The following is a 19852-nucleotide window of genomic DNA, read 5'->3' on the forward strand; positions in this document are numbered from 1 at the left end:
CTCAGGCTGACTGGTTGAATTTAATGGAGGGAAAGATAATTGGTTTTAAGATTCATTCATATTCATATTCTCTCCCTTCTTTCCTTCCCTCCCCTCCATCCCTTTGCCCACACACACACACACACACACACACACACACACACACACACACACACACACACACACACACACACACACACACACACCCCTATGCATATATTCATCTATTTCCTTCCTTGATCTGCTGAACTGTGTGCACCTATCACCCAGATCTTAGTTTCTAAATACCATCTTCCACAAAAAGAACCAGGGTTCCTTGAAGAAATGTCTCATTCTAAGGCTTTGGTAGTAACAGATTGTAACCTCTAGAATGAAATAACCCATGAGACATAATAACTACATAGATGAATGAATGAATGAGAGGAAAGGAAAAGTTCTTCCTCCTTTCTCTTCCTCCCTGTGGCTATCTAGTCAACATTTGTTAGACTTTCCTTATCACATTAGATTAATTGGTATCTTGCTTGAAACTCAGAGGCTATTTATGTTTGGATCTATTTCTGAAATGTATTCTGTTCCATTGATCTGTATATCTATTTTTATACTTATATGATACTGTCTTTATTACTGCAGCTTTTATAGTGAGTCTTGAAACGAGATAGTATGTCTTCCAACTTTGTTCTAAGTTTGCTTTACTACTTTAAATCCTTTATACTTACATGTAAATTTTATTTTATTATTATTTTTTAAATTAATTTATTTATTTTTGGCTGTGTTGGGTCTTCATTGCTGCTCAAGAGCTTTCTCTAGTTGGCTGCGGGCGGGGGCTACTCTTCGTTGCAGCGCGCAGGCTTCTCACTGAGGTGGCTTCTCTTGTTGCAGAGCACGGGCTCTAGGCGTGTGGGCTTCAGTAGTTGTGGCTCACGGGCTCTAGAGCGCAGGCTTAGTAGTTGTGGCGCACAGGCCTAGCTGCTCCGCGGCATGTGGGATCCTCCCAGACCAGGGCTCGAACCTGTGTCTCCTGCATTGGCAGGTGGATTCCCAACCACTGCACCACCAGGGAAGCCCCCTTGCATGTAAATTTTAGAATTAGCTTGTCTATTTCTCCAGAAAAGCCTACTGGCATTATAATAGAGATTGTATCACATATGTAGATCATTTAGTGAGACTGGACATCTTAACAATATTGAGTCTGCCACTTCATGATCGTGATATATCTCTATGTTAATATAGGTGTTCTTAATTTTTTCCTGCCAATGTCAAGGTCTTACACACCTTTCATTAGTTTTATTCTTAGATATTTGATGTTTTACAATGCTGTTTTAAATGATGTAATACCTGAACGTTTTTACTTTCTGTTTGTTGCTAACATATATAAATATAATTTATTTTTCTATATTGACCAGGTACTATGTGAAATTGCTAGATTCACTTAATCATTCTATTCTTTAAGATTTCATAGGGTTTTATACATACATAATCATATACCAGATAACTATAATTTTCTTGTTCTCTTCTGATTTCTAGGCCTTTTATTTCTTTTTCTTCATTTATTGCATTGGTTAGGACCTCTAGTACATTGTTCAGTAGAAGTGGTGAGAGCAAACACTTGTTACTGATCTTAGGGGAAGAGAGTTTGTTTACATTAGGTATGATGTTAGCTAAATGTTTTCCATAGTTATCTTTTATCAGTTTGAGGAAGTTCCCTTCTGTTCCTAGTTTGCTATAAGATTTTATTATGTTGTTGAGTTTTATCAAAGACTTTTCTGTATCTATTGAGATATTCTTCAGATTTTCCTCTTTTAATGTGGAGTAGAACATAAATTTTTTTGAATGGAAAACCAAACTTGTATGGCTGGATTTGATTTGCTGCTGGGTTTTTTGTTTTTAAGGATTTTTACATCTGTGTTCATGAGGGTTTTGGTCTGTAGTTTTGATTTGTAATACTTTAAGATTTTGGGATCAGGATTATTCTGGTATCATAAAACAAGTCAAGAACTGTTCCTCTGCTGCTTTTTTTTTCTAAAAGAGCTTGTGTTGACTAAGTATTATCTCATCCTTAAATTATGAGTAGAATGCACTGGTGAATTCTGGAGAGGGATTTCTGGAATGTGACTGGGATTTCTTTATGGAATAGTTTTTATTATAAATTTGATTTCTTTAATATATATGGGGTTGTTTAGCTTTTCTATTTCTTCAGTTTTGGTCATGTGTTTTCCAAGGAATTTGTCTATTCATCAAAGTTGTCAAATTATTAGGTGTAAAGTCTTTGCAGTATTTCTGCATTAACCTAATAATGTCTGCAGCATCTGTAATGATATGTTCCTCTTTTCACTCCTGATGTGAATAATTTATGATTTATCTTTGTTTTGATCCATCTTGCTCCTAGAGCTTTATCAGTTTCATTACTTTTTCAAAGAACCAACATCTGTCTTTGTTCATTTTCTCTTTTCTTTCCAGTGTCTGTTTAATTGATTTCTACTTTTTATTTTTAATATTTTCTTCCACTTTCTATCTGGTTTACTTCTACTTTTCTAACTCATAGAAGTGGGAGCTTAGAATAGGAATTAGTAAACTTCTCCTGTGAATATTTCAGATAAGTGATATTTAAGGCTTTGCAGACTATATTGTCTGTAATTGCAGTTACTACTCAACTCTTCCATTGTAGACAATACATAAATGAATGAGCATGACTTTGTATACTGATACTTGATTTTCATCATAATTTTCATGAGTCATAAAATATTATCGTTCTTTTCATCCCCCCCCCAACCATTTAAAAATATAAAAACTACTCTTGGTTTGCTGGCCATACAAAAGCAATGTGCTGGACTTGGCGTTTGGACTGTAGTTTGCCAGCCCCTTGCTTAGGTCATTAATACTACGGTTTAATATTTTTCTAATTCAAGTATTTAAAGCTATGATTTTCAAAGTACCACTTTCCCACACATTCTGATTTTATATATATGTGTGTGTGTGTGTGTGTGTTGTGTGTGTGTGTCTGTATATATATACATATATATATATATATATATATATTTTTTTTTTTTTTTTTTTTTTTTTTTTTTGGGCCGTGTCATGCGGTGGATCTTAGTTCCCCGACCAGGGTTCAAACCCGAGCCCCCTGCATTGGGAACACGGAATCCTAACCACTGGACTGCCAGGGAAGTCCTCTGACTATATTTTTATTAACCTTATTTGTGATTTATTCTTTGACCCATAGATTATGTAGAAATGTGTTATTTAATTTCCAGATCAGATATTTGGGCATTTCTTAGATATCTTCTAATTGTTTATTTCTAATCTAATATTATTGTTATCCAAGAATATACTCTGTATGATTTCATTTCTTTGGTGTCTTGATATTTTGTAGCATATAGACTATTTTGGTGAATGTCTTATGTATTTGAAAAAATATGCATATTCTGGAATTGGTTAGTGCAGTTCTATAAATATCAGGTCAAGTTAGTTGATAATATTCCAGTTTTCTGTGTCTTATTTTAAATCTCCAACTCTTAATTGTGAATTTGTCTACCTTGTCTTTCAGTTCTGTCAGTTTTGCTACATGTGTTTCAAAGCTCTGTTGTTAGGTGCATACACATTTATGATTGTTGGGTGTAAATTGTTCTTGTTACCACTGTGAAATGTCCCTCATTATCTCTAGTAATATTATTTGCCTTGAGGTTTACTTGGCCTAATATTAATAAAGCCACACAGTTTTCTTGCTTACCATTTGCATGATACACCTTTTTCCACCCTGTGTATTTATATTTAAATTGGCATGGTTAGTCTATTTACATTTAATGTAGTTATTAATATGGTTGAGTTTAAAGTCTCCCATCTTGATATTTATTCTGTATTTATCCCATTTGTTATTTGTTACTCTGTTCTTGTCCTGCCTTCTTTTTGATGAACTAGTTATCTTTTAGAATTCCACTTTTCTCCTCTGTTGACTTTTTAAAAATTAACTTTATGGGGTATAATGAAACACAATAAGACACTGATTTAAAGTATATGTTTTCATGAATCTTAACAGAATTATACACCCATTACCAAAAAGTACCCTTGGAGTTTTTGCAGACAGTCTCACAGCATCACCCTAAACAACCATTGATCTGCTTTCTATCATTATAGATTGTATAAATCTTTTCTAGAGTGACCTATGAATATAACATGTCTTGCTTCCTTCACTCAACATAAAGTTTTTGGATTCATCTATGTTACTGCACGTATCCGTAATTTATCCCCTCCCTCTTCTGTACCCCAAGTAGTATTCTATTGTATGAATATACCACGTCATAATTTGTTATCCACTTGGATTATTTCTGGTTTTTGGCTATCATGAATGAAGTTGCTATGAATATTTCTGTCTTGAATCCATGTGTGGGCATATATTTAGGTTAAACGTGGGTAAATAACTAAGATTGGCATCACTGGATTGTATGATATATGTGTGTTTTTTTATGGTAGCTTTATTGAGATACAATTCACATACCATAAAACTCACCCATTTAAGGTACAAATTCAGTTGCTTTTAGTATATGCACAAAGTTACGCAGACATTACCACAGTCAATGTTAGACCACTTTTATCATTCCCCAAAGAAACTCTGGGCCCTTTGGCTATCACTTGTCAGCTCCACCTTCCAGCTCAAATTTTTTTCCCATTTGTTGGGGGTGACTTTTAATATTTTCTCTTGTGATTTCATTAGTAGTCCCTCTTGAGCAAGTGGTTCTTAAACTTTTTGAACTTCGGATCCTTTACCTTCTTATAAATGATTGGAAACCCTAAAGAACATTTGTTTATGGGGGTTATATCTGTCAATATATCTCATTAGATGTTAAAACTGAGGAATTTTGAAAATATCAAAATTATAATTTTAAACCCATTACATTTTGATACAAATAATATTTTAACTTTTCTAAAGACAAAAAGGAAATTAGTGGGAAACATGACATTACAGTTTTTTTTTTGTTTGTTTTGTTTTGTTTTGTTTTATGGCCGTGTTGGGTCTTCGTTTCTGTGCGAGGGCTTTCTCTAGTTGCGGCAAGTGGGGGCCACTCTTCATCGCGGTGCGCGGGCCTCTCGTTATCGCGGCCTCTCTTGTTGCGGAGCACAGGCTCCAGACGCGCAGGCTCAGTAATTGTGGCTCACGGGCCCAGCTGCTCCGTGACATGTGGGATCTTCCCAGACCAGGGCTCGAACCCGTGTCCCCTGCATTGGCAGGCAGATTCTCAACCGCTGCGCCACCAGGGAAGCCCGACATTACAGTTTTATAAACCTGTTTAATCGAAACTTCATAGAAGGTAGTTTGTTGTCATTGAAGCATATAAAGAAAATCATACATGTATTTAGAAAAGGGAAGAGTATTTTAATATTCTTTGTAGATAATTGCAGATATTATACCAAAACTTGACAAACTGTGTAGTATCTTAAGTTCTTGTTCCAAGATTGAATTTGAGAGCGCTACAATGATCTTTTCATTGGTCTGTCTTACGCTTGGAATGAATCTTTTACCTATATATGATTTTGTAACATCATGCACTGGTTATTTGGAAAATATTGGTTCACTGAATTATGTAGATCTTCCACATATGTGCCCACATTGACATAGTTCATTATTTAATATTTAAAAATCACATTTCTGAACAACCCCACTGATCTCAACAGAACAATCTTTAAGTATTGGAAAGCTGTCAGTCTCATGGTGCTTTGTCCAAGTTTTCTAAAATCTCAGTTTTTGCTTGAATGCTCAAATTTTATTGTTGGCAGCAAAAAGTATCAGTTTTTCTTGAAGTGACAGACTTGCTTTGTTCACTTTTCAGAAAATAATCTACTTCAGTAAAGATAGTTTTCCATCAGAAAAAGTGGTAATTCAGCTTACAGCTCAGTCATACAAATGCTTTTTCTCGACAGTTGTGGAAACACAGTTTGCAGCAGAAACGCTTTGTGTGTACTTCCCATCTTGTCATATAGAATTTAACACATATTTAAGGGTTGAGATTTAATTAATTTTACAGCTTCATCAAGGACTTTCCTAAGTAGAGCTGGCTTTTTTTCCCCCATGCAAGTGCATGGCAGTGAAAAATAAAATAACTATTGGGTGTCAGTGCCTTGATTTGTGCTAAGGTGGCAGTAGTTATGAACGATTTTTTTTGTACAGTCATCGCATATTTTGGCACAAGTTATTCTAGGATAAATTGAGATGTAAAAAAATAATTCACCACTTGTGTTTGTTACTATGCATTCACAGTAAAGAAGATTTTTGATGATTAGTTGATACTAGTATCAGACAAGTACAGTCAAAACAGAAAGTCCAACCACATTAGTAAGGCTAAAGTACAATTCAACATACCAGATTTTAACTCATTTTCTGTATTTACAGTTAAGTCTTTAATTCAGTGATTTACTTTATCATTAGAAAGTGGAAGTGCCTGTTTCTTTTATTGACTTTTTTTTTTTTAAACATACACACACTCATCTGGAAGGTAAGACCTTCCAGATTCGTAATTTATATATTTATTTATTTATGGCTGTGTTGGGTCTTTGTTGCTGCGCGCGGGTTCTCTCTAGTTGTGGCGAGTGGGGGCTACTCTTTGTTGCAGCACAGGGTCTTCTCATTGCGGTGGCTTCTCTTGTTACAGAGCACGGGCTCTAGGCACGTGGGCTTCAGTAGTTGTGGCATGTGGGCTCAGTAGTTGTGGCTCATGGGCTCTAGAGCACAGGCTCAGTAGTTATGACGCACAGGCTTAGTTGTTCCGCAGCACGTGGGATCTTCCCGGACCAGGTCTTGAACCTGTGTCCCCTGCATTGGCAGGCGGATTCTTAATCACTGCACCACCAGGGAAGTCCCTCTTTTATCAACTTTTATTGAGCAGGCTTCAGCACAAACTACTGTGCAAGAGTTTATAAGTCTCTCATAAGTTATGTACACTTCTTTGACCAATGCAATATGATAACTTTTTAAGATATCTCATTGGGTTTTGTAATTTAAGTTTGAAAAGCTATAACTTTTTGGCTTTTAAAGATCTCATCATGTGTACATTTAAAATATTGAGTTTCTTTTTTTAAAACGGAATGATTGTTCTCAAATGCACCTGAATTGGCACCATAATTCTATTTGAATATGTTCTATTGCATAAGACAACTTAATTTTACAGCCAAAGGGACATTAGTTTTATCATATTTTCATTTGTGATTTACAGTTTCGTTCAGTTTCCTTGGAGTACATTCCCCCCTTTCATGAGTTAGAGAATTCTATGTCGGTTTCTTTTCATCACTTGCAGTAATGGATTGAATTCACAAGTCGCCCAGCTCCCTTTTTCAATCCAACAATCCATTTTTAGTTATAAATTATAAATTTTCTTTTATTTAAAAAGAGTTACTAAATTCTAAAATAACTGTTTTAGGTGAAAAAAAATTTTTTTTAAACGTGAAAGCCTTTTTTTAAAAAAATTAATTAATTAATTAATTTATGGCTGTGTTGTGTCTTCGTTTCTGTGCAAGGGCTTTCTCCAGTTGTGGCAAGCGGGGGCCACTCTTCATCGCGGTGCACGGGTCTCTCACTATCGCGGCCTCGCTTACTGCGGAGCACAGGCTCCAGACGCGCAGGCTCAGTAATTGTGGCTCACGGGCCCAGTTGCTCCGCGGCATTTGGGATCTTACCAGACCAGGGCTCGAACCCGTGTCCCCTGCGTTGGCAGGCAGATTCTCAACCACTGCGCCACCAGGGAAGCCCTTAGGTGAAATTTTAAAAACCAAATTTAATAATATTGCAGAGCAAAACAAGAGTACTCTTACTATGTTTCCGTATATACATAGAGAGAGAGAAAAAAAATAAAACTTTGAGATTTCAGAATAATTTATTGGATCATAATGAGACTACAGAGATTATAGCAGGTATTAGTGTTGCAGACAGTAAAGGCACAGTAGAAATACTGAACACAAAGATCTTTTGTATTTACTCATAGATTTGCCTTAGTGGTATTCATTCCTTATTGCAGATTTAGGATCCCATCTGGTATTATTTATTTTATGCCTAAAGAACTTCATTTGTTATTTCTTGTGGAGATCAGCTGGAAATGAATTCTGTCAGCTTTTCTGTCTCAGAATGTTTTTAAAGTGAACAGTTTAAAAAATTTATATATTGACTATCTCTTGCCAATTTTTCTTACAGTTTATATATTCTGAGCCTGTAGCCATTACCTACTACCTTTTAATCTTCATTTATCTTACACAGGTTCTACATGTGTTCTTTATGTTTAATGCTTATCCTCAGTCCTCTAGTTATGGTCTGTAGTCATTTTTGTTTTCGAAAGCTCATTTTTCGAAAGCTCATTTTCTGGTAGATGCCACACGAAGCACTCATGGGCACTATTATCTGAGTTCTGTGCTTAAAAATCAGTTTTACTGAATATGAAATCCTTGTCTCACAGTTTCTCTTCTTGATTTTTTAAAATGTTATTCCATTTTCTTCCAGCATAAAAAGCATTGCTTTCAAAGTTTGATGGTACTTTAATTTTCCCTGTGTAGATAAATGGATTTTGCCTTGTTCTCCAAAGGATTTTTTTTCTTTAAATTCTGTTAAGTTTAGGATCTTGGTAGTTGTTTTTCTGGGTTGATAGTTTTAGTTAAACAGTATACTCTGGGAATTTCCTGGTGGTCCAGTGGTTAGGACTCCAAACTTTCACTGCCGAGGGCCCGGGTTCAGTTTCTTGTTGGGGAACTAAGATTGCACAAGCTGCGCAGTGGTTGCAGCCAAAAAAAAAAAAACTAGTGTACTCTTTCAGTATGTAATTTCAGATATTTTATTTGAGGAAAACTTTCTGATATGCTCTTGTTTTGGCTTCCGTCTCAGGGCCTACTGTTTTCTGTCTGTTGGATCTTCTTTGTCCATATTCAGTGCTTGTCACATTTTGATGTCTTAAAATCCAGCCCCCCTCCCCCATTTTACCTTCTCTTTCTCTTAAAAGCATAATCTATTCTATTTACTCACTTTTATGTCTGTTCTAGTTTAGTCTTTATTTCGAAATATTTTTCTCTTATTTCTAATTATTTTGTTCTGTTACTGAGTTTTTTCTAACTCTGATGTATGTGTCATATCACTTTCTTAACTTTTTTTGTCTTTTTTGAAATAAAGGTATAATTTTTGTCTGTTCTCTTGTGCTTTTTTTTTTTTTTTTTTTGGCCATGCTGCGCGGCATGTGGGACCTTAGTTCCCTGATCGAATCCACATCCCCTGCAGTGGAAGCGCAGAGTCTTAACCACTGGACCACCAGGAGAGTCCCTCTTATTTCATCTGCTGTCATTAAATTGGCCTGCCACGCTTTCAGTTGAATATCTACCTGTTAGCTATTTGGGGCTTCTCCTGTTCTCAGATGTGTCACATGCCATGTTGCATTCCTTTGCTTTCGTTTGCACTGGTACAGATGTTTTGGCTGTTGGTTTGTTCTCATCTGCTTGCAGTTTGGGGGAGAAACCTTGTTTCCTGCTTTTGTTGTAAATTGGCTTTTGGGGTTTTGTTGTCTCTTTAGTTCTCTGTATTTTTCCTTTGGGATTCAGAGATTTAAGAATACCACCTTCCCAAGATTTTCCCTTTAAAAGCCTATCTTAGAGACAACTTTTAAAAATACAAACTCCAGACAAGACATTGTAGGGTTATTAAATTTTTAAAAATAACCTGTACAGTAATGTAGAAATCTTGTTTTTCCTAGTTCCTCTTCTAAAAATCATATTATATCCAAAAATGTCCCCAAATTATATACTTGAATGTTTAAGGAAGAGTAGGATTTGGTGACACGTTTCACAATTGGAGCATCATCAGACATTTGAATGCATTATTCTGAAGGATAGAATTTTACTGTCAATGACTGCAGACCTTTAATCCTGATCTTAACAGCTTCCTCTTTCTCTTTAGAGACGTAAGCTCAAGTATTTGAATATATTCTCAATTGACCACAGTATAACCTTTTCTGTTATATGTGGTACGTCCATATTATCAGTTAGCTTATATACTATTGGTAAATAGGGAAGTAGTTTCAGTATAACATGGGTGGGTTTTGGTTTATACATGATTTTTTCTAAACTGGACAAGGGGATCCTGAATAATGGGGGTAGAATTTTATACTGCACACAGAGTTTTTAATTAAAAGTGGTAAGCTGTGTCAGGGGTTCCGTCTCAGAGAGGTACACCCTGGTCTAGCAGGGACTCTTCTTTTCATATGGCAGTTTGCATTTCCTTTTGTGTCCATTTTAGCACTCTTCCTGGCTTAAAGCTCCACTTCTCAGCTCCCATAAACCCTTGTTTCTACTTCTTTGTTTTTAATACCTTTTATTAAGCTCTGAGGAAGCATTTCAGCTGCTCTTAGCTGCTTAACTGGGGTGTGCAAGTTATTTCTGGAGGTCCCAATCATTGGTTTTCTTAGTGCTGTGGTTACAGAGTTACAGGGGCATTGGCTGATCTGCCCCAATGTACCCCTCTCTACCCTTCTGGACCCATTTTTTTCCCCATAAGCCTTGTTATTTTTAGGGTTGCAGAGTGCAAAGTTTCCAGGAATGTATGTATGTATTTACATTATACCAGATGTACTAAGAGACTTCAAGAAAATGCTGGAGCTTAGTGTAGTGAGGCTTTACAGCATTGTTTCTGTTCTTGAAGGACTTTAGAAAAAGAGCCCCTATAATTCTCCTGTAATAAAGATCCAGTGTTTGGGATTTGAGGCTTCCTATTCATCATTTTTAAATGCAGGGGAATAATAAACAGTAAAAATTTGAGGAATTATGTTGTGGATCACTGAGGGTTTATTTTGTGCTAATGAGATTGTTTTGATGAACCTACCTAAAATTAGAGAAACTGGTGAGTAAAAGTAAAATTCTGTATTGGATGATACTTACAGTATTATCTTTTTTCTATTTTGATCCTGGTAGGGAATTGTAATTTTGGCCATTTACAATACGAAGGTTTGTTTCAGAAATAATAATATTCAACTTACAGAAAATGCATAGTAGTATACTGTATTATTATTTGTTGTGGAAAAATCTAATCCTTATCAAAAGATTTCAGGTACTTTCACTAAAACAGCAAGGAATTATAGGCCAGTATTACAGTAATGGAAGAAGATTGCTCATGTGATGGATGAAAAAATTGTACTCTAGAAAAATTGTACAGATGAGGAAGATGGATGTATAAATGGAGAAAAATCAGGTTATTGCGTGGAGTATAACATTTTAGTTAAGTCCTGATAAACCCATTGTAAGTTGAAAATGTTGTAAGCTGAAAATGCACTTAAGACACTTAACCTACTGGATGGACATCATAGCTTAGCCCAACCTACCTTAAACATGCTCAGAACACTTATATTAGCTTACAGTTGGGCAAAATCACAAGTGTTGAATATCTTATGTAATGGATTGAATACTGAAAGCGAAAAACAATAGTTGCATGGATACAGAATGGTTATAAGTGTGTCAGTTATTTACCCTCATGATCAAGTGGCTGACTTTGAGCTGTGGCTCACTGTGGCTCACTGCTGCCGCTGCCCAGCATCACAAGAGAGTGTAGTACCTGCAAATGGCTAGCCCGAGAAAAGACCAAAATTCAAAATTCTACGTACAGTTTCTACTGAATACGTACTGCTTTCACATCACTGTAAAGTCAAAAAATCTTTAAGTCAAACTATCATAAGTCTATATTGTAAAAATAGTGTAAACTGGTCATGTGGATTTGCCCCATATAAGGAAATGAATAGAGAGCTTTGTTAAGGAGTAGACTCCTTAGTGTTGATTTGGACATTTTGAGAATTGACATTAGGTGTGTGGCAGTGGCAGGCCCTATTAATTTTGTGTCATTTTTGGTACTATGTGATAATGCCAGCAAATTCCAGTGGGGTTTGCTCAAGGAAATGACCCCTGTTCTTTTGAGTAATTCTAAAAGTAAGGAAAATTGCTGGAAACTTAGACCACATTGTGAGATTCAGTATTTCAGTAGCATGAAAATTTAATGGACCCTGAGGAAAGAATCTGAATTGTGAGGATGCTGTAATTATATTTGTGTATTGTAATAACGTTAATAAATACTCTTACGACTCTGTCAGATTTTTTTCTGTGTTTTCTTCTACTGTTAGGTATTAATTCTGTTTGTTTCTCCTGGATATGAAAAAAGAGGAGAAAGCATATTACAACATATTTTATCTTTTTAAAAATCTGAGCATAGTTGACATACAACATTATATTAGTTTCAGGTATATAGCATGATTCAATTTGTTTTTTGGTTGCGCCACACGGTATGTGGAATCTTAGCTCCCCGACCAGGGATCGAACCTGCGCCCCTGCAGTGGAAATGCGGAGTCTTAACCACTGGACCGCCGGGGAAGTCTGATTCAGTATTTTTACATATTGCAAAATGGTTACCACAGTAAGTCAAGTTAAAATCTGTCAGCATACGTAGTTACAGAATTTTTTCTCTGATAACTTTTAAGATTTACTCTCACAGCAATTTTCATATATGCAATACAGTATTATTAACTATAGTCACCATGCTGTACGTTATATCACTGCAACTTAGTTATTTTATAACCTTTTGTACCTTTTGACGCCTATCACCCATTTCACTCATCCCCACCTCCCTGCCTCTGGCAACCACCAGTCTGTTCTCTGTATCTGTGAACTTTGTGTTTTTGTTTTTTGTTTGTTTTTGTTTTTTAATTCCACATGTAAGTGAGATCATATGGTATTTGTCTTTCTCTGTCTGACTTTTTTCACTTAGTGTAATGCCCTTTAGGTTCATCCATGTTGTTGCAAGTGGCAAGAGTTGATTCTTTTTTATGGCTGAATAATATTCCATTGTTTATGTATGTATGTATACGTGTGTGTTATATGCATATATATATATTCACTGCATTATTTACAGTAGCCAAGATATGGAAACAACCATATCTAACTGTCCATCAATTGATAATGGATAAAATTGGCTATTGTAAATAATGCAGTGAACATGGGGGTGCATGTCATATTTTATCATTTTAAAAGTGTAACCTGTAGGGAATTCCCTGGCGGTTCAGTGGTTAGGACTCGGTGCTTTCACTGCCATGGGCCCGGGTTCAGTCCCTGGTCGGGGAACTAAGATCTCACAAGCTGCGTGGTGTGGCAAAAAAAAAAAAAGGGTAACCTGTAAAGCAGAATGACTCTGTTCAATGCATGTTTTTCCCTCTTATATCTTAAGGAAGAGAGAGAAAATCCTTCAAAACGGAGTAGAATTGAACGTGATATAGATAATAATTTGATCACATCAACACCAAGAGCAGGAGAAAAGCCTAACAAACAGATATCTCGAGTAAGACGGAAAAGTCAAGTAAATGGAGGTTTGTTAATGTTTACGTATTGCCTTATTAGGTGTAAGCAGAGTTCTCACTTGACATGTTTGTGTTCTGTTTTTAAAAATCTACTTTGAGCAATTTCTGCCTTATTTTTGTAATCTCCTTTGTATTAAATATTAGTGGCATGAAGTAAATAAAAATTTACCTTCCTAATGTAAATCTACTTTAATGAATTAAAGTGACAATTAAAGGCAGAGCAACTAGCTTTATACTGTTTAGCATGAAAATGTATATGAAACTCATTTCTTAAAGCAGTAATAATTGTGACTTAATTTATTTGAAACATGTACAAAGAATTTGTTTCTGGATTATGGAATTTCAGAGCTATAGGGGGGGCTTGGAGCTCTCAGGTCCACAGTTCTCAACTAGGGGTGTTTCTGTCCCCTAGCGGATGCTTTTCAGTGTCTGGAGACCTTTTTGGTTTGTCACAACCTGTGGAGGTATTGCTACTTGCATTTGGCAGGTGAAGGTCAGGGGCACTGCTAAACATCCTACAATGCACAGGACATCCTCCCATAACAAAGAATTATCCAGCCCAAAAGGCAATAGTGTTGCTGTTTATAAATCCTGTTCTAGATCAGTACCTTATTGTATTGCTGACAAGCTCCTCAAAGTCAAAAAGGAGAAAAAAAAGATGGACAAGCAGAGAAACCTATACAGAATAGCACTTTAGAGCATGGAGTGCTACCTTTTAACCAATACTATTTTAAACACAGCAGTGATAATAATTCCCTGCCTCTTTCCTCTTAATGCAGTGATATATCTCCATTGTTAGAATTGACCATAAGGGAGAAAAGGGATAAACAAGTTAAAAGAGCTCTAACAAAGAAGGAAAGAAATGTGCTAAAGTTGTGGAGGGTCAAGGATGATTTATTAAGACATTTGTATTTTATATTTTCCCAAAACCCATTAAATTTTTTTTATTTATAAGAAACTTAAAAAAAAAACTGGTTATTCTTCCTGACTACTCTGAAATGGTGCCTCAATATCCATAAGTAGTTTTTGACACTGCTGTATATATAGTCTTCTGCTTCAGTAGAACTAGTTGCCTCTATTTATTTAGCTGTTACTCATTAGAAATAGATTGGGAGGTAAGTTTTGTGAAGTAGGCAGCATCCCAAAATGTAAATAAACAAAGACAAAATCTTGCATTTGTGTTTTTCATATTGTAACTTGCTTGCTTTACTTACAAAGAGTTTATTTCATTTTCTGTTACACTGTGTTGATTTGAAGACTTTGTCTGTGTAATTCCAGATATAAATCTACTTTGTAAACACTCAGTAAATTTTAGCATTTATAAACCATTATAAATAAATTTGTTATAAAGATCATTTGATTTACAAGTGATTTACCTCAGGATTTCTTGAAATAATAAGCTTTCTAACATTAATGTTCATCAGTTTTCCTTATGTATTCTGAGGGAAAAAGTTATTTTTATAATGAATGGTTTAGAACACATTTATGAAAGTCATGTTTTCTAGATTGCAACTATTTTTGTTGTTTCTTTCTTAGAAGCTGGTAGTTACGAAATGACAAATCAACATGTAAAACAAAATGGAAAATTAGAAGATAATCCTTCCTCTGGCAGTCCTCCAAGGACTACATTGTTGGGGACCATATTTTCTCCTGTCTTCAACTTTTTTTCACCAGCAAATAAAAATGGTAAATATAAGTCATTAACCATAATTTGGGTTTAAAAGAGTAATTGTTTTCCTGCCTTTTTAAAAGATCTGTTTGATTTTTTTGGCATATTTTTGTTAGCATCTTATGTTTGTTTTCAGCCTCATTAAAAATACACAGCCCTTTTTTTTTTTTTTTAAAGAATATATTTTACTTTATTTATTTACTTTATTTATTTTTTTAAAGAATTTTTTTATTTATTTTTTTAAAGAATATATTTTACTTTATTTATTTACTTTATTTATTTACTTTATTTATTTACTTTATTTATTTATGGCTGCAACGTGTCTTAGTTGCAGGGATCTTTCGTTGCAGTGTGTGGGCTCCTCATTGCGGCACATGGGCTTCTCTCCAGTTGTGGCATGTGGGCTCTGTAGTTGTAGCACACGGGCTTAGTTGCCTCGCAGCAGGTGGGGTCTTAGTTCCCCCACCAGAGATTGAACCCAAGTCCCCTGCATTGGAAGGTGGATTCTTAACCACTGGACCACCAGGGAAGTCCCAAAAATACACAGCTTCTAAAAGGCTTTTTTTTTTTTTTTTTAAGTGACTGCAATAAATGTAGGTTATGTTTAATTAACTATCTGAAAAGCTAGATGATAAACTTTGGGCTGGAGGGAAAGTATTATTTTTTCTGTGTTGGGATGATTTCTGCATCTTTAGAGTATGTACAGGAGAGAATTGAGAAGCATTTTCAATATTCTAGATCAGTAAAGTAGAATTTATTGAATATTTTGAGTGAGTTGAAACCAGATTTTTTTTTGGTAATACAATTTATTTTTATTATCATTTGCTTGTTTTTTTCCCCCTGTAGGGAATCTTCAGTTTAGACAAATAGTAAAACTACCCTAATTCACATGAATTGAAGGTCCCCGTTGTATGCCTTTGCAAAAAAATAAAAAATGGCCTCTTTCTCAACATATTTTTTTAAAATTAGCTGGTGTCCTATTTTTTCTGATAATTAATGTCTAATTTCATACATGATAATTTAGTCTGTAGATTATTTGAGGGTAAGAGGTCATGTCTTTATTTTTGCATCTGCCATGTTGTTTGATACAGTATTGGGCACATGGGAAATAGCCATTAAATACCTGTTGCCTGATTTCTGGATGATAAAGCAATTTTTAAAAGGCAGAATGGTGCACTGTAAAATCAAGATGATGTAGGGGCAGAAATAATGTATATTAGCACATTAAAGGACTGTGAAGTCCTAGAATAGAAACAAAAAACTACCTTTAACTTTGTTTAACCCAGTATTCCCTAGACATATCTGACCAAGTACTCTTCTATGGAACATCTGTTAACATCTTAACATCTTTTAGAACTAGTGCCTCCTCTTTGGAAATGCTGGTGTAGTGGGAAAAGAACAGGCTTTGGAGTTAGATAAACTTGTTTTAAATTTGTTCCCAGCTGCCACTGTTTACTTACGTTACGCTGGACCAGTTCTTTAAACTCTTGAGCCTCTTAATCCATGAGAAAGGGTAATTATACGTAAACGTGAGGAGTGATGATTCCAGTTCACTCAACAAATATTGAGCATCTACTATGTTCCAGCCATTGTGATAAGTATAATAAATTTTTATAGGTGCCTTGAGAGAGGTATGGAACAGTAGAGCATTCAAAGAATGGAATGGTCCTGTATTCTGGGTGGTGGCTCACAAAAGGCTTCATAGAAAAGCTGAATCTTGAAAGATGGTAAAGGGCATTCCACGCAGAAGGAGCAGTGTAAGCAAAGGCACAGTGTATTTCAGAAACAAATTAGTTTGTCACAGATGGAGCATCAGATTTGAGGAGTGCACAGGAAGGGATAAGATAGGAGAATTATAAAGAAGTCAGATTATAGAGCCAATTTTGTAGGTTTTTTGAACTTTATCCTTAGTCATGGGGGGATGATCGAAAGGTTTTAAACTGTGAGTAATATGAACAGATTTGTGTTTGTTTTTTTTTTAAGTTTACAGATTTTTTTTTAATTTATTTATTTATTTTTGGCTGTGTTGGGTCTTCGTTGCTGCACGTGGGCTTTCTCTAGTTGTGGCGAGCGGGGGCTACTCTTTGTTGCAGTGCGCGGGCTTCTCATTGCGGTGGCTTCTCTTGTTGCGGAGCCTGGGCTCTAGGCGCACGGGCTTCAGTAGTTGTGGCTCACAGGCTCAGTAGTTGTGGCTCACAGGCTTCAGAGTGCAGGCTCAGTATTTGTGGTGCACAGGCTTAGTTGCTCCACGGCATGTGGGAGCTTCCCAGACCAGGGCTCGAACCTGTGTCTCCTGCATTGGCAGGTGGATTCTTAACCACTGCGCTACCAGGGAAGCCCAGATTTGTGTTTTCTGAAGATCTATTTGGCAGTAGCATGTAGCCTAAATTCTAAAGAGGCTGGATGCAGGGAGAACATTAGTAGACTTGTAGTCCATGTGAGACTTCATACAACCTTCCTTGTGGTATTAGAGAAGAAAAGAAGGATCAAAGGTATAGAATGGACAAATTTTGGGAACAGATTGGAGGTGAAAGAAGAGAGAGAGTAAGATGTACACATTAGATTTTCAAGAGAGAAAAGTAAGTTCCTGGGAGATAGATAATTGAATTTAATTTGGGCCATGCTGAGCCTGAGATGCCTTGAAACAACCAAATAAAAATGTCTACTAACAATTTGTCATTCAGGTATGGGGCTTAGAAATCTGGATAAGCAGTAGAGCATGGTATTATCAGCTTATAAATATTAATTGAAACCAGTGGAGTAAATGGTCCATTTGGTTCATCAAACTAAGACCAGAATCTTGGGGGAAGACATTTAAGGACTGGACGAAGTTAAAGAAGCCAACAAAGGAGAAATGGAGGAAACCAGGAGAAACTGAGTCATAGAAGCCAAAAGAAGAGACTATCAAAACCCAGGGTCAAACAATTGTAAAGATAGAAGGAAAGGAAATGAGCATTGAAAAGGTATCATTAAACCTGGTAATTAACTGGTCATTGGTTTTGTTTGCCAGAAGAGTTTCAGAGGAGTGATTGGAGTTGGCAGCCTAATCCATGGGTTAAAAGAGTGAAATGGAGAGTAAGAAAGGGATCAGCACATATAGATTACTGTTATGAGGAACTTGAATATGAAAAAAACTAGAGAGATCACGAAACTTCAAGGGGTGTTTTGTATTTGTGAGAAGCAAGCATGTTTTTAAGCCTCAGGGAAGGGTCTAATAGGTTGAACATAAGGGAAAAAGAAAAACTAATGAAGAAAGTTTCTAGGATCTACTGATAGGGATGGGATCAAGAGAACAGGTAGAAGGATTAGAATTGAAACAAGGAGAATAGACATTTTTCTCTGATGCTGGAGGAAAGAACGTTTGGGCAGCAGTAGTTCATGTTTGATAGAATTTTTTCTTTGAAGGAGGACATGGTATCATTTTGCTGAGATGGTCCTGGTGGCAGGGATTGAAGAGAATGAAGGTTTAGAATGTTTGCTATTGGGTATAAGTAAAAGAAGCTGAATGACTCACACACAGAAATACTGAGCAGCATGTTACAGGCATAGCTAAGATTAGAGGATTTTATTTGGAGTACAACCAGTCTTTATAATTGTATTGTTTTCTCTATTACCTGGGTCTAGTGCCTGAGAAGCCTGTTAGTTAGATTGATTCAAGAGGGATTTCTATGATGAATGACAGTGGAAAGACAAGGAAGCGAGGACAGTGAGGCTGCTGGCTTGAGAGTGGTTTAAATAATACACCATGAAGTCTGACTAGATGAGGAGGGTGGAGAAGAAGCCATTGAGGGATGTGTTTGGGTAAAAGAGATTGGCTTTTATCAAACGTGAAGATCACATGTAATAGAAATATTAGATAGATAGATAGCTAATTAGAAGATTAGGAGGTGTGGTAGGAGATTAATTATTTGAATTTTAGGTTTCAGAGGTGAACAGTTTCTCTGTGATAGTGTCCAGGTTGTAGCCATGGTAATAACTACTAAAGAGCATTACAAATGTAGATGGAGCTAAAGAGGGCAAGACCTTTGAGGGTTAGTTATTGGATGAGTCATTGACATCACCTGTAATAACTATATAGGCATTTAATAGAGCAGTAAACTGGTAGCTAGGTGTTAAATTCCTCTGAGATTGAGAGAGGATGCTGGCAATAGATGGTAGGTGACAGCAGAGGGCATAAGTGAAGAATTGTATAGCCAGGTGACAGCAATCTCAAAGGAGCAAACATTTTTACACATTAGTGGAAAACCAGTGATCTGGTGGCGGCAATGGAGGTAAATGAATTCTGATTGAGTAACAAGTATGGGAGAATAAACAGCTTTGAGGGAAGGGTATCAGGAAAAGAGATGTCTTTTGGAAAGAGGTTAAATGTAAGGCAATGAGGGAGAAAGAATATTCTGTGAGGAAGTTGAGAGTTGTTGTAGGTTGATTTTGTTGTTGACAATGACATTCGGAGGATTTCATAAAGGAATGGAGACTTGGGGTCAGTCCATAGTGGAAGAAAAATTGGGCAGCGGGTTCATCTAGGGGATGGTTGAATATAATGAGGAAACTAGCTTCTGTCTTTGTTATTGAGACGGAATCTTGTTGAGAAATTGTTCTTGTGTCTTTGAATAAAAAGGTTCTCATGGTTAGGGGAACAGTTAGCTCATTTTTAGAGAACTATCTCTGGTTTAAAAATTACAACTGCACAAAATGGCTAGGATGCTTAGTACTAGAAAGATCAGGAGCTGTTTGAGGATAATGGAAAATTGTGTGTGTGTGTGTTTGTGTATTGCTCAGCACATAGTAAGCACTTAATAAATGATATTTGCTTTAATGAAGAGAAGTTCTGTGGTCAACAATACTGTATGACAGTTGA

The 19852-nt window shown here is 36.1% G+C and overlaps 1 protein-coding gene across 2 annotated transcripts in view; it reads left to right on the forward strand.

The window, feature by feature from the left end:
* The window catches only part of CTDSPL2 (CTD small phosphatase like 2), a 74775-nt gene that overhangs the window by 25377 nt on the left and 29546 nt on the right, over positions 1 to 19852 (forward strand). Inside the window, exons 3-4 of one of the 2 annotated variants that reach the window (XM_068550703.1) lie at positions 13196 to 13334; positions 14865 to 15011. In XM_068550703.1, the coding sequence (XP_068406804.1) occupies positions 13196 to 13334; positions 14865 to 15011 (286 nt within the window). Of the gene's footprint in view, positions 1 to 13195; positions 13335 to 14861; positions 15012 to 19852 lie in introns of both variants that reach the window. The other variant, XM_068550702.1, reaches the window with a different exon arrangement.

Source organism: Eschrichtius robustus, chromosome 1, assembly GCF_028021215.1.
Source record: "Eschrichtius robustus isolate mEscRob2 chromosome 1, mEscRob2.pri, whole genome shotgun sequence".
In the NCBI taxonomy this organism is placed as follows: domain Eukaryota; kingdom Metazoa; phylum Chordata; class Mammalia; order Artiodactyla; family Eschrichtiidae; genus Eschrichtius; species Eschrichtius robustus.